This window comes from Euleptes europaea, chromosome 2 (assembly GCF_029931775.1).
Source record: "Euleptes europaea isolate rEulEur1 chromosome 2, rEulEur1.hap1, whole genome shotgun sequence".
Taxonomy (NCBI): Eukaryota; Metazoa; Chordata; class Lepidosauria; order Squamata; family Sphaerodactylidae; genus Euleptes; species Euleptes europaea.
In genome coordinates, this window is record NC_079313.1 from 88,215,304 (window position 1) to 88,242,339 (window position 27,036).

General features: G+C 42.7%; 1 protein-coding gene across 1 annotated transcript; it reads left to right on the plus strand.

Moving 5' to 3' along the window:
• Positions 1-1,766: 1,766 nt before the first annotated feature.
• PRELP (proline and arginine rich end leucine rich repeat protein) lies at positions 1,767-26,078 on the plus strand. Its single transcript, XM_056844459.1, has 3 exons — positions 1,767-2,006; positions 20,664-21,610; positions 25,739-26,078. Exons 2-3 carry the CDS (start codon positions 20,680-20,682, stop codon positions 25,912-25,914), a joined length of 1,107 nt encoding a protein of 368 aa, XP_056700437.1. The 5' UTR covers positions 1,767-2,006; positions 20,664-20,679; the 3' UTR covers positions 25,915-26,078.
• The last annotated feature ends 958 nt before the right edge of the window (positions 26,079-27,036 follow it).

A 27,036-nucleotide genomic window follows, 5' to 3' on the forward strand; every position in this document is an offset into this window, starting at 1 on the left:
CCACCCCTTACTCCAAGGATGGCATGCATGGTTCTGTTCTCTTCCAATTTAGCAACAATCCTGTGAGGTACGTTTAGGCTAAGCGATTAATCCAAGGTCACCAACAGTACTATGCAGAGTTCTAAATCTGGCAGTTTCAACAGCTTTAGACTGGAATAGCTCTGCACAGGATTGCACTGCAAGTGTGTTTCATCGCTGGGTGAGGATCGGAACCCAAGTCTCCCCAGTCTGACCTTCTAAGCACTGCATCCCACTGGCTCATTGTCACTAGCATGGATTAAAATGTCACAGATTGAATACCACTGAATGTTGTTCATCACTATCAGAATCATTTTAGATATCTTCTCTGAATGCCATGATCCTCTGAACCTGGGCTAGATGCTGTATGGGACAGTGGTTTTCTTGCAGTGGCATTAGGGTTGCCAACCTCCAGGTACTAGCTGGAGATCTCCTGCTATTACGACTGATCTCCGGGCGACAGAGATCAGTCCCGCTGGAGATAATGGCCGCTTTGGCAATTGGACTCTATGGCATTGAAGTCCCTCCCCAAACCCCGCCCTCCTCAGGCTCCGCCCCAAAAATCTCCAGCTATGTCCCAAACCAGAGATGGCAACCCTACGTGGCATCCATCCTTTGAAACTCCCCTCCGAGGAGATATTTACTTAGCCGGTTGCTTGCTGGCCTTTAGGAGACTGTTGAAGTTTATTTTTATTTCAAAAGGCCCTTGGTTGAGCTAATTTTTTAGGCTGGTCTTATTTTACTGCTTTAGCATTGATCTTATCTCTGTTTTTTAAGTTAGTCAAACGTTTTTAATGTTTCAAATGTTGTCATGTGTTAGTGTTATTCTGTTCTGTGAGCTCCTCTCTGGGCCTTGTAAGGCTGAAATATGGGATATGAACAAATGCATGGATGGTGTATAACCATCACAAGAAAACTTGACAAAAAAATCTTGGATTATCCACAAGAAGCAGCTGGGAATTTATTGGGTTCAAAGTCCATTATCTAAAAAGCCCTTCAGTGTGGAATATAGTAAAGATCTATTTAATAATCTATCTATCTGAACAATATTAAAGACTGATTCAAATTAGCACTCTGCATTTGGCTGTCCTTTGCGTGCGGAGAATAGATTGCCTAAACTGATACCCCACAGAGGTCACTCCCCTCCCCAAAACATGACCTCCCCAGGTTCTACTCCCAAATCTCCCAAGGAATTTCCCAATCCAATGTTGACAACCCAAGCTGCCAGTCTGGGTAGGCAGTACTGACCTCAGTGGTCTGACTCAGTAGAAGGCCGCTTCATATATATGTTTGTAAGCCATTTTCAAGGAGTATTAAATGTGACTATGATTGGCTCCCATGGTAGCTAACCCTTAAACTGACCAGGTTCCCAAGAGGGCTTCCAAAACCCTGCAGGATGAATCAGTGACAAATGGATGAGGGTACCATAAAAAAAGACTAACGTTGTAAAACAAGTATATTTAGAAGGGTCGTGGCATATGTACTACTTCCATTTTACAACACAAGAATCCCGCTTATTACCCATTGAGTCTGGCAGCCCTTTCCTTCCTGCTGCTTTGAAACAAAACCCTAGACATGATGATTTACTGCAGAGTTAGGAGAGGACATCATGCTTCAAGAGAGTGAAAGCTACTTTAAAAAAAGATTTGTTTAAAAACACTAGCTCAGAGCTCTCTTGCCCCAGCAGAAGGAAATGTTATTACACACGAGGCTTTCAGCAGGCAGGCAGGACATGTGTGTGGATTAAATGCTGAGGAGTTTGGCTGCCAGAGAAAGACGTTATTGTTGAGACTTTCCCCTCCTTCCACAGCTCCCACCCACCCTCTTGGAGAGGATCTCAAAGGAACGGAACCAGAGAAAACACACACAGCTTGGAGGAGGATCATTTGTTTCAGAACCAGACTGGATTGAGGAGGAGGAGGAGGAAAAGGAGGAGGAAGAGCCCTGGAAGGTAAAAACGCAGGAGGAAGAAGGCCAGGTGGCAACAGGTAAGCCCTGGGCAGGTGTCTTCCTTGGAAAGAGCCTCACCTAAAACAATCAAGGAGGCACCTTCTCCTTAACCAATGGTCAGATGGCTCCTTACTAACACCATTCATTTACTAACTTTTTGTCATACATTAGTCAAGGGATATTTCGTGTCTGGCTCGTCAAAGGCTGCTTTTCGTTCAACTTGTCACAGAGTTGAGCCAAGCAAGAAAAGAGGAAAAAGTTGCATGTGACCGTGGTTAAGCTGCTGAAGCTGTTTCCATGGAAACAGAGCTTAGGGAACCCCCCTTTGGTCTCCCACGCTGCACACACCCACCTGCATTTCTGGTGCTTATAGCCCACGTGCATGGTGGGCATTCCAGAAGCCTCCCAGGCTGTAATACTGAAGAGAAATATTTGGATCTTTGGAGGGGGACAGATTAAAGATCTGAGTTTTACTCTTAAAAAAGCTTTCCTTCTTTCTTTCTCATAAGGATCTGCTAAAATGGCTTGTACTATATGTAAAGCATTAGTTTGCTGTTTCATATCAGGCTTGCAGAAGGTTTGGGGACAAGAAAACCAGACTTAGTCAGTAATGAAGATTTAATCCTCCTTTGAAGTGTGATTGCTGGGAAAATCTTGTAAGGTTTCTGTTCTTTTAGAGGGAAGGAATATGAATTCTTTTCATTATGAGAGTATGAAAATTTTAGGTTCCAATGAAGGAGTATTCTGGTTTTTATTGTCACAGCCAGCTGCATTTCCAAAGGGAGAACTAAGCATTTTATGTGCAAAGATGTTCCATCAAAAAAGTTTCTATACAGGAAGGAATACTTATGGTAATCAGTGGCATTTAACAGATTTATACCCCAATATTAATACATTTACTTGTAACAAGTCTGCTGTTAGTAACACTTCAGATGCTGTGTCGTGGATTGCGGAATCTGTCAAATTTGGGACAAAGGCTTTTTAGTTTTCAAGTGGAGAAGGGAAGGGAGGAAACTTCAAGTAACTCAGTATGGATCCACGCAGACTACCTCATATATGTTTCTTTAGAACCTGATCTTGAATAAGGGATGTGGGTCAGATATGTTGTCATGATACTCAGAGATTTTCTATGAAAGCTATGCCTACCAGGGAGTCGCCTTCTCTATCACAGTGAAAGAAAAGCCCACAGAAGTTGGCTTGTGGAGCACTGTTTTCAATGCTCCTGTCAATCATCGGCATCCCCATTCCTGGGAGATTTAGCATGTCATGTGCCTGCCCAAGGAGCTGCTTTCATGCCTTCATACATTGCCCATCCCACTGGAATGTAACCCAACTCGTGATTTTATCAGAGATTAGAAATACAGAAAGGCAGGTTGGGAGCTTTTCTCACCACTCTGAAAGTGGGGAGGGGAGATAAGAGCAGAAAATGAGTGATCATGGGGGTGGGGGAGAATATGCAGGCATTTATGCCTTGCAGGAAAAGGGAGCATAAAAACACCAAGGCTGCAAACAGTGCAAACAAATTAGAAGTACTGGAGCTGCATGGAAAGCCTCATCTGCTGCATTTGATGGGCAAAACAGAGGCCCAAGAGTTGGAAACAAGGGAGAGTCAAAGGCAACTGAGATGCAAAAATCAGTGACAAAAATAAGAGGGGAGCAAACTGTCAAAAGTAGCTAGTGTCATGTATGTGATGTGAGTCACAAGTCCATGATTCAGATCCCATTGAATAACTGAGAACGTGTATATAAAGTACTTTGAACGCCTGAAAAGAACTTTATACATGTTTGTTGTTGTTCTTATTGTGAGCTCTGCCTGGGCCTCTTGGGGGTACCTCTGACAGTTCTTACAGAGGGGATCAGGCACCTTGTGTCAGCGTCCCCGGGGACTGCACATGCAAGCTGCTCCAGCTTTTGCTGGTCTTTTGGAGATTCAAGCAGTGAACAGGAAAGAGTGCCACCTGGGACTGTATATGCATCCAAATGCATGATGTCTATATTTTATGTTCTGCTTTTGAAGCCTCTAGGCTGATGAAGGGACACAACGATCTCTGAAGGGACGAAAAAGAACACGAGCATTAAGCAAAGATCCCTTCATGTTGCAAATAGCACAGGAATTAGCCAGCCAGTTGATTCCAGATGTTTTCTGTGTGGGATACACCCCATCTGTACGCCTGAGCAGAAAGCTCTCTTTGCAGAAAAAGACTGTGGCAGGCGAGTCTCTTTCCTTCCCCTACCCCACAAATAATTTGGATTTGCTAATGGTATGATGGCTGTGGCCCAAAGTAAACACTATCCTGCTTGCCTTTTCATTCCAGAGTCTGTGGGGAGAGATGGTCTTCAGCATTCGCTCTTTCCGCTTCAGCATCTTTTGGACAGCAGAGAAAGAGCATTTGACTGAGTACAGCTATTTTACTTTTCTCCCCAGGACAAAATCTCTCTGCTTCTATTAAATAGCTTTTTAAAAATCTAACATCCTGTTTGGACTGTTTTGTGGCGATCAAGCGATGGGAAGCGGAACAGGATAGCCTAGCTCATTCTGATAGGGAGAAAATCTACGTTAAAACATCAGAAAGCCACAAAGGGAAATGGATTGTGCAAATTAGATGCATATGTATGTGTGGATCTGCATGCTGCACTTTGGCTTCATAGTAGTTTTGCTTGTCGGATTCCACCCCCCAAATGTGAATGTTTGTATGATAAGCTGGAGGAGGGGGGGAAGTGCATATGACTCATAAAAACATTGGAAGGCAACAGAACTATGGAAGGAGAACGTCAAGCAGAATGTCATGGCAAGGGGCTGAGATCTGCACTGAGTGAAAAGCTGCAGTCCTGGACCATTAAAAGTCCAAACCTGGCTGCTCTGAAGACCTCACTACATGACAGTGGCAGACTTTAAAACATGGGAATTCCTGAATTGCCTATAAAGCAGGATCTGAGATTGCTCTTTAAAGTGCAAAAGAACACATGGTGCAATTTAAAGTGCAAAAGAAGCTTCAGTCTTCTTTTCTACCAGCTAATCTCAGTTTTGGAAACAGAACCTGGCAGAAGGACAAAGGACCTTGGGGAACAGCCTGCAAAGGGGAATGTACAGCATTCCTGGCTACATGCATTTTCACCAACCCTCCAAACTGAGTTACACATGATTGGGGCAGATACACATTTCAAGACACCTGTAACATGTTATTTGGTCCCAAGACTTTTGCAGAAACACATTGCATAGAAGCCGATCCCACAGGAAGAAATGGGTTTAGAATGAGGGCATTAGTCTGCCAGGGGTAGGGTTGCCAACCTCCAGGTGGTGGCAGGAGATCTTTTACTATTACAACTGATCTCCAGCCGATAGAGATCAGCTCACCTGGAGAAAATGGCCACTTTGGCAATTGGACTCTGTGGCATTGAAGTCCCTCCCCAAATCCCTCCTCAGGCTCCACCCCAAAAACCTCCCACCGGTGGCGAAGAGGGGCCTGGCAGCCCTAGCCAGGGGTAGCACTTCTAGAGGAAAATTGAGCTGAAGTACAACTCCTGGTTTTTCTTGCCTTATGATCACTTAGCCTTCCATATGTTTTTTTTTTTTTTTTTTTACAGTTGCTATGTTTCTTTTCATATGATGGTCTGTTATGGCTTCAAAATTATCAATGGTGAGCTGAGCTGACATCTCTGCAAAGCAAGGAAAGCAGCTGCAGGGCAGGCTGCTGGGGTTTGGACCACCTGCTTTCCTGAAACTAATTGAGCTAGGAGAACCTCATTCTTGTAGCCTGCAATGCCTACCCTTCTAAGCTTTCCAACTGGGCTCAACAAGTTGAAGAGGGAAGGAAAGGATAATATCAATAGATCAATGAACATGCATCCTCTCTGTTTGCATGGAAAGCCATCCAGGCTGCTTCCACTGTCAGGTCTGGCTGCCACTCCTTTTACAAACTGAGGATCTGGTTCTGTACCCTCTTCAGAGTGCAGGAGAAGTCTCATAGAGGATCACAAGTTGGCATGCTTCCCCATGTTAAGAACGCCTTGACAGTAGATAGCCAGCGCAAGAAGCAAAGACGAGTGGTAGAACGTTTCTCTCTACTGTGCTAGTTTTCAGTTTGCATGGATTTTTTAAAATGCAGAACAACATTCAAAGGTGCAATTCACCATGGCAATCTGAAATGGTAGAGCCCATTTACTATTTCAACATTCTACTTTTTGGTTCCCACCGTGTTGTCCTGCATGTGTAAATGAGACTGTGTGTGTTTACCTGAGTCTTCCCCAGAATCTTATGCGAACTGGTGAAAGTACTTTAAGAAACCTCTTTTGAAGGAATGGTTTATCGTTCCCACTGCTCTTTGGTGTATACTGATCTAGGGGATTGTTGAAGAGGATCTCCATATTTATTGAGGGACAATGGTGCTTATCATTTATACACACGCTAGTCAACTTATGGCAAACATTTAAACACAGTGATGTTGTTGTTTTAAAATTCTATTTACGGTTAATATCTCATTGACTTTCACAACAAACCTATGAAGATATTATCACTGTCCCAGTATTACAGATGGAGAGCTGATATTGAGAAAGAGTATCTTGCTCTTGCTTATCCAGGAAATTCAAGGTTGGACTAGGTTTCTGAGCACATTCTATCCACTGGAGTGGTGTAGTCGTCAGACAAGGATCTGGAAGACTTGGGTTTAAATGCTAGATGACCTTGGAGTAGTTGCACTCTCTCATCCAAACCCACCTCACAGGGTGATCAGGATAGAACAGGGGTGAGTCAAGAATGCCCCCCAGAGCTCCTTGGAGGATAAAAATGCACTACGTAGACACACCCATTGTCTCCCTCTTTCTGTAAAACTATTTCCACTGTCTCAAATGTTGTCACTAATCAGTTCCGTGTTCTACAAGCAAATGGTATGAAGGCTGTTTGAAGCTACATTCACATGGGAGCTTTTTCTTGTGGGGAGCTGATGCTGCACAGCTGATCTCTGTACACATAGCTCATTGCCAGACTTTGCTTTATAGAAGTGCCAACAGGAATGGTTTGTGATGGCAGCGGACCGTGTCTCATTTGTGAAGGTAACTACTGCACATCAATGGTTTGACATGTGGAGCAGCAACCACATGAATTCCCTCTGAGCCACCCTCTGCACTGCTTGTTGTTTATACGTATCAGATTGACATCAAGACACACAGATCACTGGTGGGTCTCACATTCCTCATAGGGAAGAGTGGAAAGATCAAAGGAAAAGGACCATGTAGACTCTTTAAAGCTCCAAGAATGGCCCCTCCAAAAGAAAGCCAAAAACTCTTCTCCCCACCCAAAAGTAGGCTTCCGTCTCTGGGTGTCATTGTCCCTCTTCCTGAACTGGGTTTGAGGGCACACAATTCACAGAAGTTAAAATTTTCCTTCTTCCTCCAATTGAGGCACATATTGATGAATATCCTTGAGAGTGAATCTGTGACCAAACTTTTTGCAGAACCTTGACTGAAATTCAGTAGTTACCAGGGCCAGATAAAACTGCCTTGAGGGCCAAATCCCACTCAAGGACCACAAGTGGCCCATTCCTGATACAAACAATAAGATTTAGATACATCTAACTTTCTGTGAATTTCACTTTGATGAGCTTAGGTTGCCAACCACCAGGTAGTAGTTGGAGATCTCCTGCTATTACAATTGATCTCCAGCCAATAGAGATCAGGTCACCAGGAGAAAATGGCTGCTTTGGCAATTGGACTCTATGGCATTGAAGTCCCTCTTCTCCCCAAACCCCGCCCTCCCGGTGGTGGCAAAAAGGGACCTGGCAACCCTAGTATATACACAGGCTTGTTTATTTGCAGTTTGAATCTTGTTGCCATTCCACCTTTCTAATTTGTGACTTCTCAATAGGTTATTTCAGCATAGCACTAGAAAATAATATGCATTATATTGTTGAAAGCCCAGCTACATAAATATAGACATAAATGACATTATCAGTAATGGTAAAGTTGAAAGCTAATTTAAAACAGATTGGCAGCTCTCTTATGAATGTTGCCCCAGGAATGAAAAGAAACATGCAGCTGTTTCTTCACCTTCAGTGTGAGCCACTTTCCCTGATTTGAATTAATTCCCACCCTTCCTTCTTACAAGAAGCTTATTTAAAAGATTTTTTTCCTTCCCCCCAATGTCTGAGGTAAGCTGCAGAGGAAAGGGAGGGGAGTTAGAATTAAAAGGTGGTGATTTACTGGGAGAGAAAAGTAGGTTATACAAAAGATGCTTTAAAAAGTCAGTTCTCTTTTCTTTCACTCTTTTCTTTCCACAATTTGCACATTAAAGAAAACGACAGTGGGAGCCATCCTAAGCAGGTCTACTCAGCAATAAGTCCTATGTTACTCAGTGGGGTTTACTTCCATGAAGGTGTCCTTAGGTATGCTCTGTTGTTCTGTGCTGAGTCTAATATCCAGCCGTTTCCCTGTCGGAGGTTAGCATTCACTCCAAATCCCTCAAGGTGCCATAATTTTGACTGAAAAACTGCAAGAACCCCAGAATTACATAAATAAAAAATTAGAGAAAAGGCAACAACTGTGGACAAAGGGCACAGAATTCCTTTAGGGAAAGAGTTTGTTACTTAGAGGCCCAGGAATGTTTCAATCAGCCCAGACAAGACTTGTCAAGGGAGGCCAAGATTTCTGTGAATCCAAAGTACAAACAACTCTGATACAGAATCTTTCCCTTTGCCCTACTACCTTCCATCCTCAATCTTGGATAGGAGATCTTACACTGGGCACACCTGGATTATTATTCCACACTGCAACATCTGATCAAGAAGTTGTCAGGCCACCATATACAAGAGAGCTTCCAAGGAATGAATCAGCAGACACTGGAGACACCAGGCTTGCTTACTGGCAGACCTCTTGGTTTCCTGGATGATTTCTGACAGAACCTTTAGGCTTCTGTCTCTGTGTACTGTTGGCCCTTGGTGTTGCTTGTTAGCATAACACAGTTGACATTTCCTCACCGCAGACCAAATGGAAAACTGACAGCCATACAGTGTTGTTTGTTAATGGGCAAGAGTTGTCTGACAAGGGCTGGCTGATGATGAATATGATGTAACCTGCAACTGGACTCCTAGTTGTGGGCTAGGCTACTTGATGACGAGAAATGTCTCCAATGGGAATCACCCTGCACAACAAAGATGCAGTAAGTTTCATATTTGAAAAATAGCAAACCTTGCTTGACCATAAAGAACTGAAGCTTTTGGGGGTTTCAAAATAGCTTAAGAACCTACTGCTATCCAGAAATTGTTCCCTACAGAAATCATTCCAAACAGCACCAAAATAGCATATACAAATCCCAAGGTCTAGAATCTTTTTGGATTCAAAGTAACTTGAAAGGAAGCTTCATAGGGAGAGCAACTGGCACAGGAAGAGTTAAGGACCTGCTTTCCATCTTTCTCCTGATGCAAATCACCCCTCCTCAGGTAACTTACCACGGACACCCAGCATTGAGAGCTTCATTAAATGCAGCTGCAATGTTATCTTTAGCTTCCACACACATGATACCTACACACCCCAGAGGGCCTTTAATATACTGTGCAGAACATTTTCTATTGCCATGGCCAACATTTACTATAGTTATTCATGCCATAGTATTCCCCATTACTATGTATGAGTGTGAAAGTTGGACAGTGAAGAAAGCTGACAGGAAGAAAGTTGATTCTTTTGAAATGTGGTGTTGGAGGAGAGTTGTATGGATACTGTGGACCACCAATATGACAAATCAGTGGGTTCTAGATCAAATCAAGCCTGAATTTTCCCTAGAAGCTAAACTAACAAAACTGAGACTCTTGTACTTTGGTCACATTATGAGAAGACAAGAGTCACTGGAAAAGATAATAATGCTAGGAAAAGTTGAGGGCAGCAGGAAAAGAGGAAGACCCAACATGAGATGGATTGATAGGGTTGCCAGGTCCCTCTTCACAATGGGTGGAGCCTGAGGAGGGCAGGATTTGGGGAGGGGAGGGACTTCAATGCCATAGAGTCCAATTGCCGAAGCGGCCATTTTCTCCAGGTGGACTGATCTCTATCGGCTGGAGATCAGTTGTAATAGCAGGAGATCTCCAGCTACTACCTGGAGGTTGGCAACCCTATGGATCTACTCAATAAAAGAAGATTTTGTTTTTTATACCCCATTTATACCTTAAGGAGACTCAAAGTGGCTTATAATTACAATCCCTTTCTCTCCCCACAAAAGGCACCTTCTGAGATAGGTGGGGCTGAAAGAGTTCTGAGAGAATCCACAACCCTCAGTCTGCAAGGCTGTTAACAATAGGACATTTTGGAGGTCATTACTTCATAGGGTTGCCATAAATCAGAAGCAACTTGACAATACAACACACACACACATACCCAACATTTACTACATTGTACTGTTTTTAACCCATGTCACTGTAGGTATTAAGATAGCACAGGGAGACAAGTTAATGAAATCAAAATCTGACATCTGCAGCCATCAAATTGTTTGTCTAAGAGAGCCTGAGATGTGTTGTACATAATTCTTATACTATCCTATAATCTTGTCAAAGTGTCACTCACATCTCCACACAGTTTAAAGCATGGCTGCAACCTCTAATCTCTGTTTATAGAAGCTCATCTGCTGACTTAACAATTCTGTTCAAAGGAGGTCATATTCCAGATATGCCATTATCACGATATCAAGCTTGGATATTATCATAAATGCAGTCTGTAATTGCAAGCTTAGTACTCCCTTGAGCTGTTGATTGTTAAGACATGCCATTTATGTAATCCTGAGTTTTCTGTGAAAAGATGTCTTGCATTTGGAGTTATTTTGGTTTGTTTGTTTGTTTGTTTTACACAGAGACAATCTTCTTTAGCCAGCATACAATTCACAAGCTCCACTCCGCTCAATGAGATTTTTAGAACCAGATTAACTGCCAGGCTAAATAAGCCATAGTATTTGCACGACTTCTGCTTGTTCTCATTGTATCTGGTTTAAATATGTTAGCCTCTGGTCCAACAGGGGGAGCTGTAGCAAACATATCATCAGAGCTTCTAAAAAATTTTTAAAATCTTTTTATTCCAGTTTAATTTCATACATACTCACAATTTCCCTCTCCCTCTTTCTACTCCAAGGGACGACTAACATTTTAATTCCTCCCGCCAAATTATATGTATGAATTCAGGACATTTTTAATCCTTGTAATTTTTTTAAAAATTTGGGTAAGAATGTGACCCAGTGAATTCTCTTAGAATTCTTAGTTTTGAGCACCATTAACCATATCCTTATAGATCACCTGTGTAAGCTGGAAATTTGGGGCATCTTGTGGTGGTTCCACTTCTTTCTGGAGGACATGTTCCGGACAGAAGTGTTGGGAAATATTGTTCTACCCAATGGGAGCCGTCCTGTGAGGGTTCAGTTTTGTCCATCATCATACTTTTTAACATCTACATGAAACTGCTGGGAGATATGTCCAGGGATGTGGGTAGAGTTGCCAACTCCAGCCTGGGAAATTCTTGGAGATTTATGGGTGAAACCTGTGGCAGGGGGAATTTGGGGTGGGATTTCAACTAGAATCTATGGTATGCCATAGAGTCTGCCCTCCAAAGCTGCCATTTTTTACAGGGGAACTGACCTCTGTAGCCTGGTGATCAGTTATAATTCTGGGAGAACTCCAGGCCCCACCGGGAGGTTGGCAGCCCTAGATATGGCTTCAGTGTCATCAGTCTATTGATGACATCCAGCTGTGTTTTCTTTTTATGAAATCCAGATAAGCTTGTGACAGATAAGCTTGTGCCTGGGGTCATTGAAGGACTAGGTGACGGTGAGTAAGCGTAAGGTTAATCTGAGTAAAACAGTATTGAGAATAGTGGGGATTTGGTGGACCAGTAGGGTTGCCAGGTCCCTCTTCGCCATCGGTGGGAAGGTTTTGGGTCGGAGTCTGAGGAGGGTGGGGTTTGGGGAGGGGAGGAACTTCAACACCATAGAGTCCAATTGCCAAAGTGGCCATTTTCTCCAGGTGAACTGATCTCTATCGGCTGGTGAGTGTGGCTCACCTCTGGCAGATTTTTAGTAAGTTTTGGTCATGTTCAAAAATTAAACCATTTGGAAATTGGTCATTTGGTTTCTTAATAAAATGTTGGATTGTGAAAGACCCTTTGATTAAGAATTTATTCCTTGGGGTTATTAAAAGGGGCACATTGCCCTTTCAGATGTAGAAATGGTCTTGAGTTCACTTACGTCTTCTAAATTGGCAATAGCAGCAAAATGGCAAAAGTTAGAACCGGCTTTGGAGGGTGAAATGGCTCCATTGTGTGTGAAACACTGCTTTACTAGCTAAGTTAACATATTATCAAAGGGCCCAGAGAAATAATTTTCTAGGTTCAGATAAATTTATTAAGAGTTCAGTATTGCCCATAATGTTTGGAATAATAAGGTAAGAGAGAAAGTATCTCCTTATGCGTTTTCTGAGTTATTATTATGCCTCTTTGTTTTTGTTTGTTTGTAGGCAAGAGTACTAAATGTGTTATGTTATATATGTAAGATTATATTTGAAAAAAAACTTTTTAAAAATCCCTACCACTCAGAAAATGTCTTTTTTTATTTATAAGAGGGAAACAGTAGCTATATCCTGGATATGGTAAAATTTAGCATATTGGTAGGCTGCACAGATGCCGTGGTGGGTTTGATGGGACAGGAGAAAGGTGTTATTGTATGACATTTTTCAGCAGCTGTTGGGCTTTATGGTAGAATGCTTCATGCCAGCACTAACTTTAAGCAATTTGACAGCTGTTTCGCTGCAATGTAATTCAGTAATATACACACTGTTTTCGGGCAGTATCAGTGTTATCATCACACAGAAGGAATGAGCTAAGTTAAATCACAAGCTGAAGGTTTGGTTATTTTAGATTGTTCCAGTACATAGGTCAGACTAAGATGTTCCAAATAGTTATCAGGGAGAGGAGGTTGTAGTTAGTATGGGGTTCATAAGCGCTGTGGTGGCTCAGAAAGTTTATTGTGTTCTCGCAACATGGTAACAATTGTCTGCCTGCAATACAAGCCAGTGTTGCCAATTTGCAAAAGAAACTTAGGCTAGTTTTTCACAGAAAGACACAAGTCTTTTATGCATGGGTTGGATCGCACTGCTTGTACCTGGGTTCATCACACATTAAAGTAACCCGGGTTGGGGGAAACTGTATGCATTGGCTTGAATGATCAGGGATAAAACTGTGTTCTAATCAAACCATGAATACAGAAAAACAGTATCCCAAGCTCAAATCAAGTCCCACCCCTTTAAATGCTGCTCTGTAATTGGCTTACTTTGCAGTTCTCCGTGAGAGATTTCCTTCCCCCCAAACCCAATCGCCGCATAAAAAACATTTTAAGACAAAAAACAAAAAACTGAGCAATCTGAAAGAATGGGGGGGGGGAATCCAAGCCTTGTTTTAAAAAAGGCTCTTTTTTTGCTCAGAAAGAGCTCCAAGATAGCAAGAAGCAGGAAGCACTTGCATCCCCGCCTCTTTACATACTGCTTTGTGACTGGCTGTGAGAGAAGCCAATCTTCTGTTTTCCCCTCTGCATGCTGCTTTGAAGAGGGGGTTGGAAAAGGATGGGGCGTGATGTTGCAGGGAAGCTCAACCCGAAAACAGAGTATGCATGCTCTGTGACTCCGGAATGAGCCAGGAAGAACCGTTTAATTCGGGCCAGAAGAGGAATGGGAAAAGCCGGGTTTGTTTTGTGTTGAAACAGCATTGAGCTTCCAAGGAATGAGGTATTGTGCATACTGAAAAATTTGATCCTGGCTGAAACGGGGAATAAAGGAGGTTAAAGCTACCATGCATAAATGACCACAGAGGTCTGGCTCAGTCATCATGTAAACCCACAGTTTAATAAAACTAACTAGGATTCTGCCACTCCCCTAAACTGGTTAGTTCTGATCCATCAAAGAAGGATCTAATACTGTGGTTTGGTTTATTAATAGCAGTTTTATGGTTTTGCATGGCATACTAATATGGAAAACCTGGCTTAATCCTGGCCTGCTCCATAGCTAGGGTTGTCAACCACCAGGTACTTGCTGGAGAGCTCCTGCAATTTCAACTCCAGCCGATAGAGATCAGTTCACCTGGAGAAAATGGCCGCTTTGGCAATTGGACTCTATGGCATTGAAGTCCCTCCCCAAACCCCTCCCTCCTCAGGCTCTGCCCCAAAAGCCTCCTGCCTGTTGTGGAGGGACTTGACAACCCTATCCCCAGCACCACCCTTGCCAAAATACAAACAAGGATACCAGGGGGTCTCTCTGAGAAGGAGGCGGGGAAACGAGTGAAAGTAATGAAAACATTTTGCTGAAACAAACCAAAAACTGAATGACTGTTTGTGAGCTTAATCCTGGTTTCACAAACAAACCATCGTTGAAACAAACCATGGTGTCACATGATATCTGATGCCAATCCATCAATGAGCCTATGGATACAAAGTAGGGTTGCCAGATCCAGGTTGGAAAACGCCTGGAAATATGGAGATGAAGCCTGGGAAGGACAGGAAGCTCAGTGGAGTACAATGCTGTACAGTCCACTCTCCAAGGCATCCATTTTCTCCAGGGGAACCAATCTCTGTAGATGAGCTGTAATTCTGGGGAATCCCCAGGTCCCACCTGGAAGCTGGCATCCCTTTTACAAAGGGATCCACAGAGAACCTGTGACAGAATATGAATCTTAATGCCTTTCTTCTCTGCCCTATCAACAAATCTCTCCTTATTTTGCTAGCTGCTGCTTTTGAGTGTCTAAGAGTATCTCTTAGCCTACTAGCTACTGATTCATTGTCTTGTGAGTCAGTTTCCATATTAAGCATAAATCACCAAGGCAATATTTCCTCTGAATGTATTCCAAAGGTGCAATAAACTATTTTGGCAGAACTTCTAATGACTCCAGAGCCCTCCCCTCCCCAGTACTCTTTGAGTCTCCTAAGTTAATTAGGCCTTGCTTGTTCATTTTTACAACTGGATATAAAAGGCTGGGTGCAGATTTCGGTGCAGGCACTTGGTGGCAGTGCTGTTAAAATATCTGCTTGTGCCAGTGTGAAATGTTTACGTTCAAACCCTCAGGATTTTTCTGCACTCAGTAGGAGGGTGCAGGGAAGCCAAGCAAGTAACCTCGCCCACCTCATCACACTCCAGCTAGGCAATATACATACTTTCCCTTTCCATAAGTCCCTACGATCTGCATTCTCATTGGCCACACACGCTGTTGGAGTGTTCCCAGCCCCAGATCCTTGGCATAGTTTCTGCTTTGATATTAATATAACAAGCTGATTATTGCAACATTAGTTGGACAACAGAGAGGACAAGTCATTTTCTTTGCATAGTTGTAATGATGGTCATTGTTGTAATGATGTAATGACAAACCACTGGGCTGGTCAGTAGCTAACCCCCTTGTGTGTCAGTACCAGACGTCCAAATCACTTCTCTCCTCCCTGCCGTTCACATTCTTTTGAAAATATGTCCATAATTGGAGCTGTGTTTTGGTATGCTTAAAAATGTGCCACTTATTTGGGTGCCTAAATGAGAATGGAGCACCTTGGAAAATCTGATGGTGAGAACAGAAAAGGTTTAATTCCATAGCCTGAATGACCAAACGCAGCTAGCAAAATTCAGTGTTTTTTGTTTCCAGTAGAGCTGTAGTTCCAGTTTATAGAGTCACAATATAGCAAATCAACAAGGGTCACCAAGACATTTAGTCTGGCAATCTGCAAAATAAAAAAAAGATGATAACATCCCACTCTTACATGATGCACACTTTAACCCAGAATGATCAAACATTTGTTAAAATTTGCTATGAGAAAATGCAGGTGGGAGAATAAAGGTAATTTTCCTTTTTGAGGCTTTCTATATCATGACTGTTTGGGCTGAACTTTGCATTATGTAGTAGGGTTGCCACCTCTGGGTTGGGAAATACATGGAGATTTTTGGGGCAGAGCCTGAGGAGGGTGGGCTTTGGGGAGGGGAGGGACTTCAATACCATAGAGTACAATTGCCAAAGTGGGCATTTTCTCCAGGGGAACTGATCTCTGTCATCTGGAGATCAGTTGCAATAGTGGGAGACCTCCAGCTAGTACCTGGAGGTTGGCAACCCTAATTATGTAGGGGACTCGTGATTAGATCCATCAGTATTTTCTTTAACATTAAAATGGTCATGGGTGTGAGGGGCAATTTGGATGGAGACAGCAACAAGGGGGTGGGTGGATGGATGGGAACCTGTCCTAATCCGAAGAGAAAAACAGTCACTGGGATGAGCTTACAGGGGTGCTGGTGCAGCATCCAATCACCTTTGAGAGGGGGGATGAAATGTTGGAGGGAAGCACAGGAGAAGGGAGTTCCGGTCTGCCTCAGAGAGAGAGAGAGAGAGCTGTGACAGCTCAGGTCTGCATCAGGAAAAAAGAATAGACAGAGTGAAGGGTAGCTCTGCTTGGTAGAATGGCAGAGTGGTTCAGCTCTATCTCTGAGAGAGAATACAGTACCCAATTGTTAGGCATGTCTCTGGGGATGAGCAGACCTTGTACAATTTAGTCTGACTCTTGGGAACATAAGAACATAAGAAAAGCCCTGCTGGATCAGACCAAGGCCCATCAAGTCCAGCAGTCTGTTCACACAGTGGCCAACCAGGTGCCTCTAGGAAGCCCCCAAACAAGACGATTGCAGCAGCACCATCCTGCCTGTGTTCCACCGCACCCAAAATAATAGGCATGCTCCTCTGATCCTGGAGAGAACAGGTATGCGTCATGACTAGCTTCCATTTTAACTAGTAGCCATGAATACCCCTTTCCTCCATGAACAGGTCCACTCCCCTCTTAAAGCCTTCCAAGTTGGCAGCCGTCACCACATTTTGGGGCAGGGAGTTCCACAATTTAACTATGCGTTGTGTGAAAAAATACTTCCTTTTATCTGTTTTGAATCTCTCACCCTCCAGCTTCAGCAGATGACCCTGCGTTCTAGTATTATGAGAGAGGGAGAAAAGCTTCTCCCTGTCCACTTTCTCCAAACCATGCATGCTTTTATAGACCTCTATCATGTCTTCTCTCAGCCACCTTCTTTCCAGGCTAAACAGCCCTAAGACAGGCTGGTGTGGGTGGAATCCTGTGTGTGAGAGAGGATCCAACCTAGTGGCGAGTCAGCAAAAGCCTGTTTGTAAAGCTTTAAAGAAACTTCTAACTACTCTGAAGCCTTAAGTTGTTTACATTTATGTGGCCCAGCCAGGTTTCTCCTTGTCTACCTGCGGACCTGTGCTGCTAATTTGTTCCTTTAAACCAGTGGTTCCCAAACATTTCAAGCCACCGCCCTCTTGGTTCCACAAACTCAACCCCAGCGCCCCCTACCCTATCCAACAACACAGTTGAAGGGCCCACCTTTAGCTCCCCCGTGCTGTCCCCTGCCTCTTAGTCCCCCCCCCTAGGTAATCCCACCGCCCCCCAGGGGGTGGTACTTTGAGAACCACTGCTTTAAACCAACCTGTAAATAAACAGGTCTTCATAGCTGTTGACATACTAATCCTGCCGCAGTGATCTCAATAATCTCCCTGTGCACCACAACACTTATCTTATAGCAGTGAACCCAAAGCTTATTCACTTGCTACCTTTAGAACACCTGGTAACTGAGGGGGAGGTTTAAACTTTATAGTTTAAAACAAACCTAGATCCCAAAAATCATAGGAGGCTGTGTGTGCCCCCATAGTTGGTAAAAAAAATAATAAAGGCCTGTCACAGGGGGTTTAACACATGCCTTCTTTGTGCAGCTTCACCTCTCAGTGAAACTCCTCAGTACAGAGAAGAGACAAATCACTGCCCCTCCTGCAGCTGCTTTTTATGTTTAAAAATCAGAATCAATCATAGATCTCCCATGTAAAATTAAGTCTATTTTCAGCTCTACTGAGTAAACAACAGGCTTTATACTAGAGGTATGTTTAGATGGACAATCAAGAATCCTTATGTTTTGCACAGGATTCAGACAGGTCAAGATGGCAGGATAAAGAAGCACTTCTCATCAGCTAGTATAAGTATTTAAAAATACCGCCAGACTCTCAGAATATAGACATGCGTGACCTTCATTTCCTTTCTTACAAGAAAAACCTTGTGGCTTCTCTCTTTCCATCAGTGGGCATTAAGGTTAGCCTTTGGGCAAGATGAAGTCAGCCATTTACTTCACCTCTGCCAGGAAGCTCCAGAAGACACAGGTTGTCTGCAGTTTTCAAGGGCATTGCTGTATTGGTTGAAATTGGCTCATGGGTTGTTCACAGCTGTGACTGCGAGAGGCTCACTTATATTTCTAAATGAAGTTTGACACTCTTGAGAATAAGAGTCTTTTCCAGACCATATTTTTAAAAGATGATTTTATACTGCGTGTGACATTCATGCTAACCCTGATGCAGCAGCTGCAGGGTAATATCTCAACTTTGAATAATGGAGAGGAAGGCAGCCTGGCTATAGGAAGTGGTCCCACTTTCTTCATTGTCTTTTCCTATTAGGGGCACTGATCGGAGGCATCAAACTGAATGAGGGTAAAAGAGAAAGGGTCATTAAATGGGGTGTGTGGGTCTATGCAGGTGTATTTGTGGGATTTTTTTATTTCAAGGCTGCATGAGCATACTCAACACTATCACTGAGAAGGTAACTAAATTACTCCCAACCAAAAATCTCACTGGCTTATATCACTACTGGCTTATATCACTACTATGCTTGCCATTACCCCTGGGCTCCAGGCTCCACCAGGGCTCTACACTCCAGTGGGAGCAAAGATTGGGGATGGGGAGCAATGCCATGCAACATCACACTGTCACCTCTGGTTTGTGCCCAGAAGTGATGTCACAATGCTCTAGGAATTTGCCCATCTCTATGGTAAAAACTATAGAGTTCAGTGAATTCCTAGAATGTCATGATGTCACTTATGGGTACAATGCAGAAGTCACATAACATTGGTCCCTGCCCTAAAATACTCCCACTGGGTGCCAACACTTGGCTGGCAGCCATCTTCACTACCTCTCAGTTTAACCAAACTTACCCACGTCTGCTGCCCATTAGCTTGCCAACTCACCCTCTATGGTGGACACTTTCTTGCCACTACCTGTGATTTCTTGCGGTATATGCTGACAGATGTATTGTGAAGACCCATAGTAGGGTGGTCTCTAATTCATGAGTGATTATAATGGTTTATTGGGCTGATTAAGTATATCATATATGAAACAGTGTGATTCTGCAAATACCATTCCCATTTTCATAAGATTTTTTGGATTATGCATATATTGGCTCCCTGAAGAGTAGATGACCACGTGGGACCATCAATGAAAACCTTCGTTGTTCTTACAGAGACTGGAATTTGGCTTTTTGTTGCCTAATCATCACATGGACACTATTTACCTGTTGATTATCTTTGATTGCAATATTTATGTACATGTATGGCATTACACTTTAATGGGTATACGTTAATAAGAAATACATAGTATATTGTTTATGAATAAGTTGGTTTGTGGCCAGTTATGCTTTATTTTGAACATGTACCCAGTGTCTTTTTCATCCATGACCTGGCCCCACCCCAAAATCTCCCAGGTGTTGCAGGCATGTGCCTGGCAACCCTAGCTCCTCAAAGGAAAAGTGGGATACTATTAAATATTTTCTCTGCCATACACACATGGTAAAACACTGGTCTCATATGAACATACGAGGCAGCCTTATATTGTATCACATCTTTAGTCCATCTAACTCAGTAGCATCTACTCTAACTAGTAAAAGGTTTCCAGGGACTGAGACATAAACAGGTATTTTGCTTCCTTTTGCCACATTCCTTTAACTAGAGATGCCAGGGACTGAATCTGAGGTCTTCCACATGACAACTATTTACTCTACCACTCAACCCCAGCCCAGCTGGTTGATGTGTCCAGACCAGGGCCACATTAAGACATGAGGAGGTCTTAAGCCATGTTAACTTTAAGATGACCCATAGCGATACCTGAAATGATAATCCAGTAGTTTTATTACTATTTTTGTACCTAGAGGCCCCTCATAATCTGAGGTCCTAAACTGTAATTTACCTGGTTTGTGCATAAATCCAGCTTTGGTCCAGACCTGAAGTAGTCACTAACTATCACGGGCCATGGAGGAACGTCTTTCAGTCATCAGCACTTGTTGAAGAAGCATCTGCTGAACATGCTGTCCATAAGTATGCTGTCCTTTTCTTCTACAAAATGTAGTCACTTGACAGCTGTTACAACATTGTAGTCAAAACGGAATCACAAATGATGCAATGATTGCAGAGAAGCAGATTAAATAGAAAACAGAGGGTTGCCAACCTCCAGGGACTAGTTGGAAATCTCCTGATATTACAACTGATCTCCAGCTGATAGAGATCAGTTCACCTGGAGAAAATGGCCGCTTTGGCAACTGGACTCTATGTCATGGAAGTCCCTCCCCTCTCCAAGCCCCACCCTCCTCAGATTCCACCCCCAAAATCTCCAGGTATTTCCCAACCCGGAGCAGGCAACCCTAAGAATATATGATTTCAGTGAATAAGAAATCAACAACCTTATTTAGTGCCAGGTAAAAAACAAAAACCAACAGCAACCGTAGCATCTAGAAATAGTTTGGTTGGGCAAAACTGGTGTCAGAGAGAAACAATGAAATTCGGTGCCAAGGACATATTTAAGAGCCATAGATCACTTTTTAATACTTCCTTTTTGTCTTCCCTCAGATAAACTTTCTAGACCATGAAGGTGGTTTCCAGCCTTATTTTCCCACTCATTCTTGTTCTACTTTGTGAAGTAAATGGGCAGAGGCGCAGACCTCCAAAGAAGCGTGTTACTCCTCCACCTGGCGAACCAGTTGAGCCCACAGAGTTGCCTCCACCCTTGCCTCCAGGACCCCCCTCCATTTTCCCAGACTGCCCTAGAGAATGCTATTGCCCTTCAGATTTCCCTTCAGCCTTGTACTGCGACAGTCGCAACCTGAGGAAAGTGCCCATCATTCCACCCAGGATCAATTACCTCTACCTTCAAAACAACTTCATTGAAGACCTTCCTGAGGATTCCTTCAGAAATGCCACAGGGGTGATGTGGATCAATCTGGACAACAATCGTATCAAGAAGGTAGACAAACGGGTATTAGACAAGTTGGAGAACCTTATCTTCTTGTTCATGGACAAGAACCATCTTAGGGAAATCCCCAACAATCTGCCTCCAAATCTGGAGCAGCTTCGGCTGAGCAAGAACAGAATCTCCAAGATAGCCTCTGGTGCCTTCAACAAGCTGGAGCACCTCACTCTCCTAGATCTCAACAACAATGAATTGAATGATGCAGTCTTCAATAAGAACACTTTCAAGGGGCTCAAGAATCTTATGCAGCTCAACTTAGCTCACAACATACTAAAAAAGATGCCACCTGGAATTCCCACTGCTGTGCACCAGCTCTTCCTAGATCAGAACAACATTACTGACATCCCCAACAATTACTTCAAGGATTTCCCCAACTTGGCATTCCTCAGGCTTAACTTCAATAGCCTCACTGACAAAGGGCTACCCAAGAACTCTTTCAATATCAGTAACTTGCTGGTCTTGCAACTGGCACACAACAAGCTTACCAACATCCCCTACATCAGCCCCAAGTTGGAGCATCTCTACTTGAATGATAATTTAATTGCAAGTGAGTCAGTACAGGCAGAAAATTGGTTAAGTCTATGGGAGAGCATATCTTTTGCTTTTTGGGGGTGAGGGGGTGATACTAACCTGCTTAAGGACAGCCTTATTATTAATGGCTCAGTGTCTATTATCAAACCCAAAAGAATAATGCTTGCATTCAAGAATCAAATTGGTGTAAATGATGTCTCTTGCCTTACTTTTTTGAAGCCTCTTAAAATTCTGGTTCTAGATGTTCTCTGATTTATAACTTCTGTCTTAAAACTTTGAAGAGTAGAGGCCCTTTTATATTTTGTAAGTTGGGCAGTATGCATATAGAACAGATTGACAATTGTCTTTATTTGCAGGTGTATGTGTGGTCTAGGAATAGAGTATGAAATCCAGAGTTGGAGATCTCTCCTGTAATTCTATGAGTTCTTTGTGCAGTTCCAGCAAAGCAATACTCATTTCACAGAGCTGTGGGAATAACAAAAACCTCTTCCATTTCTGTCCCAGATGTTTGTACTGCTGGAGCTCCCACCACCTGCTGCCTTGATTGAAAACATCTGCAGGGGAGCAAGAATGCAGAATTCCTTCCAAAACATTTTTTAGCAAGGAAAGGAAACAATAAGTCACAACACTTAAAAACAGGTCCAAGTGTGTTGTATTTTTTCACTGTGTGTTAAACTTTCAGGAGAGGTTAAATCTCCAGAAGAGCTTCAGATAGACCATTGAAGCCTACCTAAGGATGGCCTCCAAGGACATAGAAACTAATCTGAGTAAATTTTATGCACAACTGGCATCTCAAGGCAAGAACATACCTTTGGAATGAGGACAGCTCATTGATACAACACTGATAACTCTAATGCTGAACAGCACAAAGGCAGAATTCCAGACAAATAATGCTTCCTTTAAATCTATACAGCTTTATTTTAAATTCATCACTTAGATTCCCACTAGCCTTTGAGATTCAAGTGGAAGGTTATTCTAAGGTCACATTGTAAATCTTTTTTTCTCTGTGAGTACAAAGACAGGAGACCTGGTATGAGGAGCAAACCGCGAAGCTGAGATTTATTTGGATTGTTTCCTTGCTAAAGCTGTAATGTTCAAAATGATGGTTAGCTCTCACACAACTTAATATTGAAATCTGCCCCATGCTATTGATAGAAATATTTCAGTGGGCAACCTTAAGATTTTAAAGTCCTTTAGGGGAATTTAAAAGTTGAGACTTCAAGGATTTAACATTTCTTTTGAAAGTCATGGACATGTTTCTGCACATCAGTGATTCCGTCTGTACAGTTGGGATAAAAGGATTTCCTCTGAGCAAAGGCATGATGTCTAAGGGTATGCACATAACTGACTGGAAATGGGAAGTCTTCAGTTCAGTTATTTCAGTTAGAGGGCACTTCATTGAAGAGGCCACCAATATGGCATGCCAACATAAGCTTTTGCTCTGTCTAGCACAACTTGCCTAGCCTGAGACAGCATCCTACCCCCCACCCTGTGTCCCAAAGTAGCTGAAAAGAGTAAAAAAGTAACAAGCATGAAAATAAGAATAATTTTCAGCTTGCAAGATCACCCAATTCCAGCTCATATATGGCAAGCTGTAACATAGTCACACTAGTGATAACTCTGTGTTTATAGATGTTTGTAAAATGGAGGGATAATTACAAAGTCATTTAGTGCAAAAAAACCCTTTAGGATATCATTGGGTCCACAGTGACAACACTGGCCATCAGAAAAACACAGAGCTCTTCTTTATAGTTTCATACAGGTCCAAGGGTACTTGCCTCTTGTCTAGTTTCAGCTTTTCTTAATTGTAACTTGAATGGAGAGCCAGCGTGGTGTAATGGTTAAGAGTGGCGGACTCTAATCTGGAGAACTGGGTTCAGTTCCCTGCTCTTCCACATGAAGCCCTGCTGGGTGACCATGGGCCAATCACAGGTCTCTCAGAACTCTCTCAGCCCATGCAGAGGCTGGCAATGGCAAACAACCTCCAAACATCTCTTGCCTTGAAAACCCTATGAGGTCGCCATAAGTCAGCTGTGACTTGACGACACCACCAACCTGAACTAGGGAAGAGAGTTTATTAATGTAAGGTTGGATTGCTTTGTTAAGTTGAGGCTGAGTTTGCTAAATCTTGGCATGACCAGGTGATTTGATCTTTTTCTGTTGCAGTGCAATCCCAAGGAGAGTTATGAAGGCTTAGAAGGGTGAAACTCTGCTTAGGACGGTTGGATGGTAAACCCATGGAAAGATGAGAATTTGCATGCAGCTAATAAAGAAATGGCTGAACAGAAGACCAGTTAGGCCTTCAGTTAGGACATGGAAGATGTAGAGTATGGGAAACAGTGTATGGGGTGCACTATGCTGGTCACCTGGGAACCCTACTAACTGCTTTGCTGGCTCCTAAAATGGGAATTTCATAAATAGATATTGGTCAGGCCTTAGAAAGCCTGGCCAAATAGGCCCAGTTTGCCTCTCTTTTCATGTTCACAGCAGCCCCATAAGGTAGCCCATTAAATATTCCCATTTTTAACAAATTAAGATGATAGTCTTGATTAGCACGAGGTCACCCAGTGGGTTGTTATGAAAAACTAGACTTCCAGACTCCATAGTACAGGTATGGTATGCTTTCCATCCACTGACGAATACTAATAAAAACATCATTGTAGCTGAGCAACCCTTACCAGACTGGTTTTCTACAATCAGATTGTTACAAGGACTAGATTCATACTTTTGCAAATTTTGCAGGAGGAAGAACAATGCATGCATATGAAAAAGCAAGGCAGTAGGAGGGTCTACATTGATGTTATGGTAAAACTGAGGTAGTAGCAGAGCTCCCAAGAAGAAAAATCTCAGAGCCCAGCACTGGGCCTACCTAGGCTTCACAGCTAAGCCTCCTTCTTTTTTTTTTTTGCCGTCAAATCACAGCTGATTTATGGTGAACCCATAGGGTTTTCAAGGCAAGAGACGTTAGGAGGTGGTTTGCCATTGCCTGCCTCCACGTCATGATCCAGATATTCCTTGGAAGTCTCCCATCCAAATACTAGCCAGGCTCAGGGCTGAGAGTATGTGACTGGCCCAAGGTCACCCAGCAAGCTTTCATGGATGTTAGTGGGGATTTGAACTTGGGTTTCCAGGTCATAGTCCAACACCTTAATCAGTATACTTATTACACATACACATACCTTTATTGGCATAATTACAATACTTTAGCCAATGATCCCTTAATCAGTATACCATGCTGGCTCTCATAGGGACTCCTTTTATTTGACGCCAAATCAGGGACTGGCACAATGGAAACTATATATTGGCTCCAAGTTTATTAGACAATGGTCAGCATGACTTCCTCATGCGAAACCAGATGGAGATTGCTCACTTTCAGAGCCTTCACCACCATCAATTGTTGTAATAATATGTAGTTATACATATCAAAATTAAAGCAACCAATAATAAAATGTGGATAAAATGACTTATCTATACACCTACTGTTTCCATAAGCTCATATGCCTTAAAGCACATTCAAAAAGCATCTAACTGCATCACACCTGTTTCAATGTTGCATTGTTACCTACATCTCAAAACAGTCTGTACTAGTCTAAAAATACAGGGATGATGTGGATATGACATGGTAGATGACTGAAATCTGTAACTAACCAGCACAAAAGACCTCAGGTTGGATTATATTAATTATTTTTCTAAGCAACCACGCAATGTTAGACCATTGCCCCTTCTAACACTTTACTTTTGCATTCCTTAATCCTCAATCTTGTGGTATAGGAACTCAATATAATTGGTCCCAATTTCCCTCAGAAGATCTGCATCATTTATGTAGATATATTTCTAGTTGATAGCATACGGCAGGAGCTGAGAAATGAGCAAGGGAGGCTCCTAGAATGGGAATTTCCTAAATAGATATTGGTCGTGGAACATTTTCCCAATTGGACGGGAAATTTCTTATGTTGTTTTGCATTGATGGATAGATTCATAGCGCTTGAAGCCAAAAGGGACCACTGCAGCAACATAGCCTGGTTGTTGTTTTTTTTAAAAAAAAATAACCCTGGCAGTTGAAAGAATGATAAATGTCTACAGAGCAAACAAAAAAAATGCAGATTTTCCAAAACTAATGCTTTGTTTTCTTTTTCTCCCTTAGCTATCAATGGAACTGAGATATGCCCCATGTCTCTGTTCTCTTTCCAAGAATCATCCTCAGATCTTGACAGCGTGCCCCATCTTCGCTACCTGCGCCTAGATGGCAATCACCTGAAGCCCCCCATCCCTTTGGACCTGATTATGTGTTTCCGAATGTTGCAGTCTGTTGTTTTCTAAGCCTTGTAGCAATCGCCACTTCCCCAGGACTTTGGCTTTGCGCAGTGACTTGATTCCAGTCTATGTTAGACACAGGGAATATATCCTGTCATCTCTCCCTGACATTACCTCCCCAGTGCCTTATCATTTCTGCTCCATCCTGTTTCCTACTCTTTTAGCTACAGAAATCTTTTGTTTTCAGTGCAGCCCTTCCCCTGTGTAGCATCTTATGAATGTCCCTAGAAATGTTGCCTATCCTGTATCCACAAAATAACCATACATTATAGCAAAACAGGTATCTTCTTATCCTTAACTTATATCAAATGTAGAGATGGGAGCATGCACAGCATTTGCAGCATTTGTGAGCTTTACATAAAGTTATTGCCTCCCTGCTATGACAACAACAAGCTTATAAAAGTGGTTACGTTTTGCATAATTCTCAGAGAGAAAAGGCAAATGCAATTTCATTTCAGTGTGCCATTTGTCTAGCAATGGTGTTGAGAAAAGCAACAGTCAGACTTGTTAGGTGGCAATTGTAAGTGCAGTGTAAGTAGAAACTCTGCCCTGTATTAAATACTATTGAGTGCATAAATCCTATAGAGTCATGGAAAGTATATTGTAAATGCAATGAAAAGAGATTAGGAATTGATATTGCTCTGTTTTTGCTCTTTGGCATGGCACAGATGATGATGCTATAACAAAACTGCAGGAATGTATTGAATGATCAAAATTCATGTGACCTCCAGCACCCAGGGCTTTTGTGTGAGTAGTACCTCCCTACATTCACAATTTCCTCAGCAATTTCTGTGCAGATGTCACAAAGGAAATCATCTCCAGTTCCTCAAGGCAACGTCCCAGGCTCAATCCCTGACATCTACAGTTAACAGGATCAGATAGCAGCTGATGTGAAAGACTCTTCTTCTTAAGTTAGAGGAACAAGAGAATGTAAAATTTTACTTGAAAGGAGGTGTGTTCTAAGGGGTGAACTGCCCCACCTAATCTCCATTAGCATCCCGAGCCAGCACAGGTATCAGCAGAGTCCACATGTGGCTAATTTACAAAGATTTATAAACCCCTTCACTGTGGCGATGCATAGAAGAACACACTTGAATGAGCACCATCATTTTACTTTATTTTTCATAA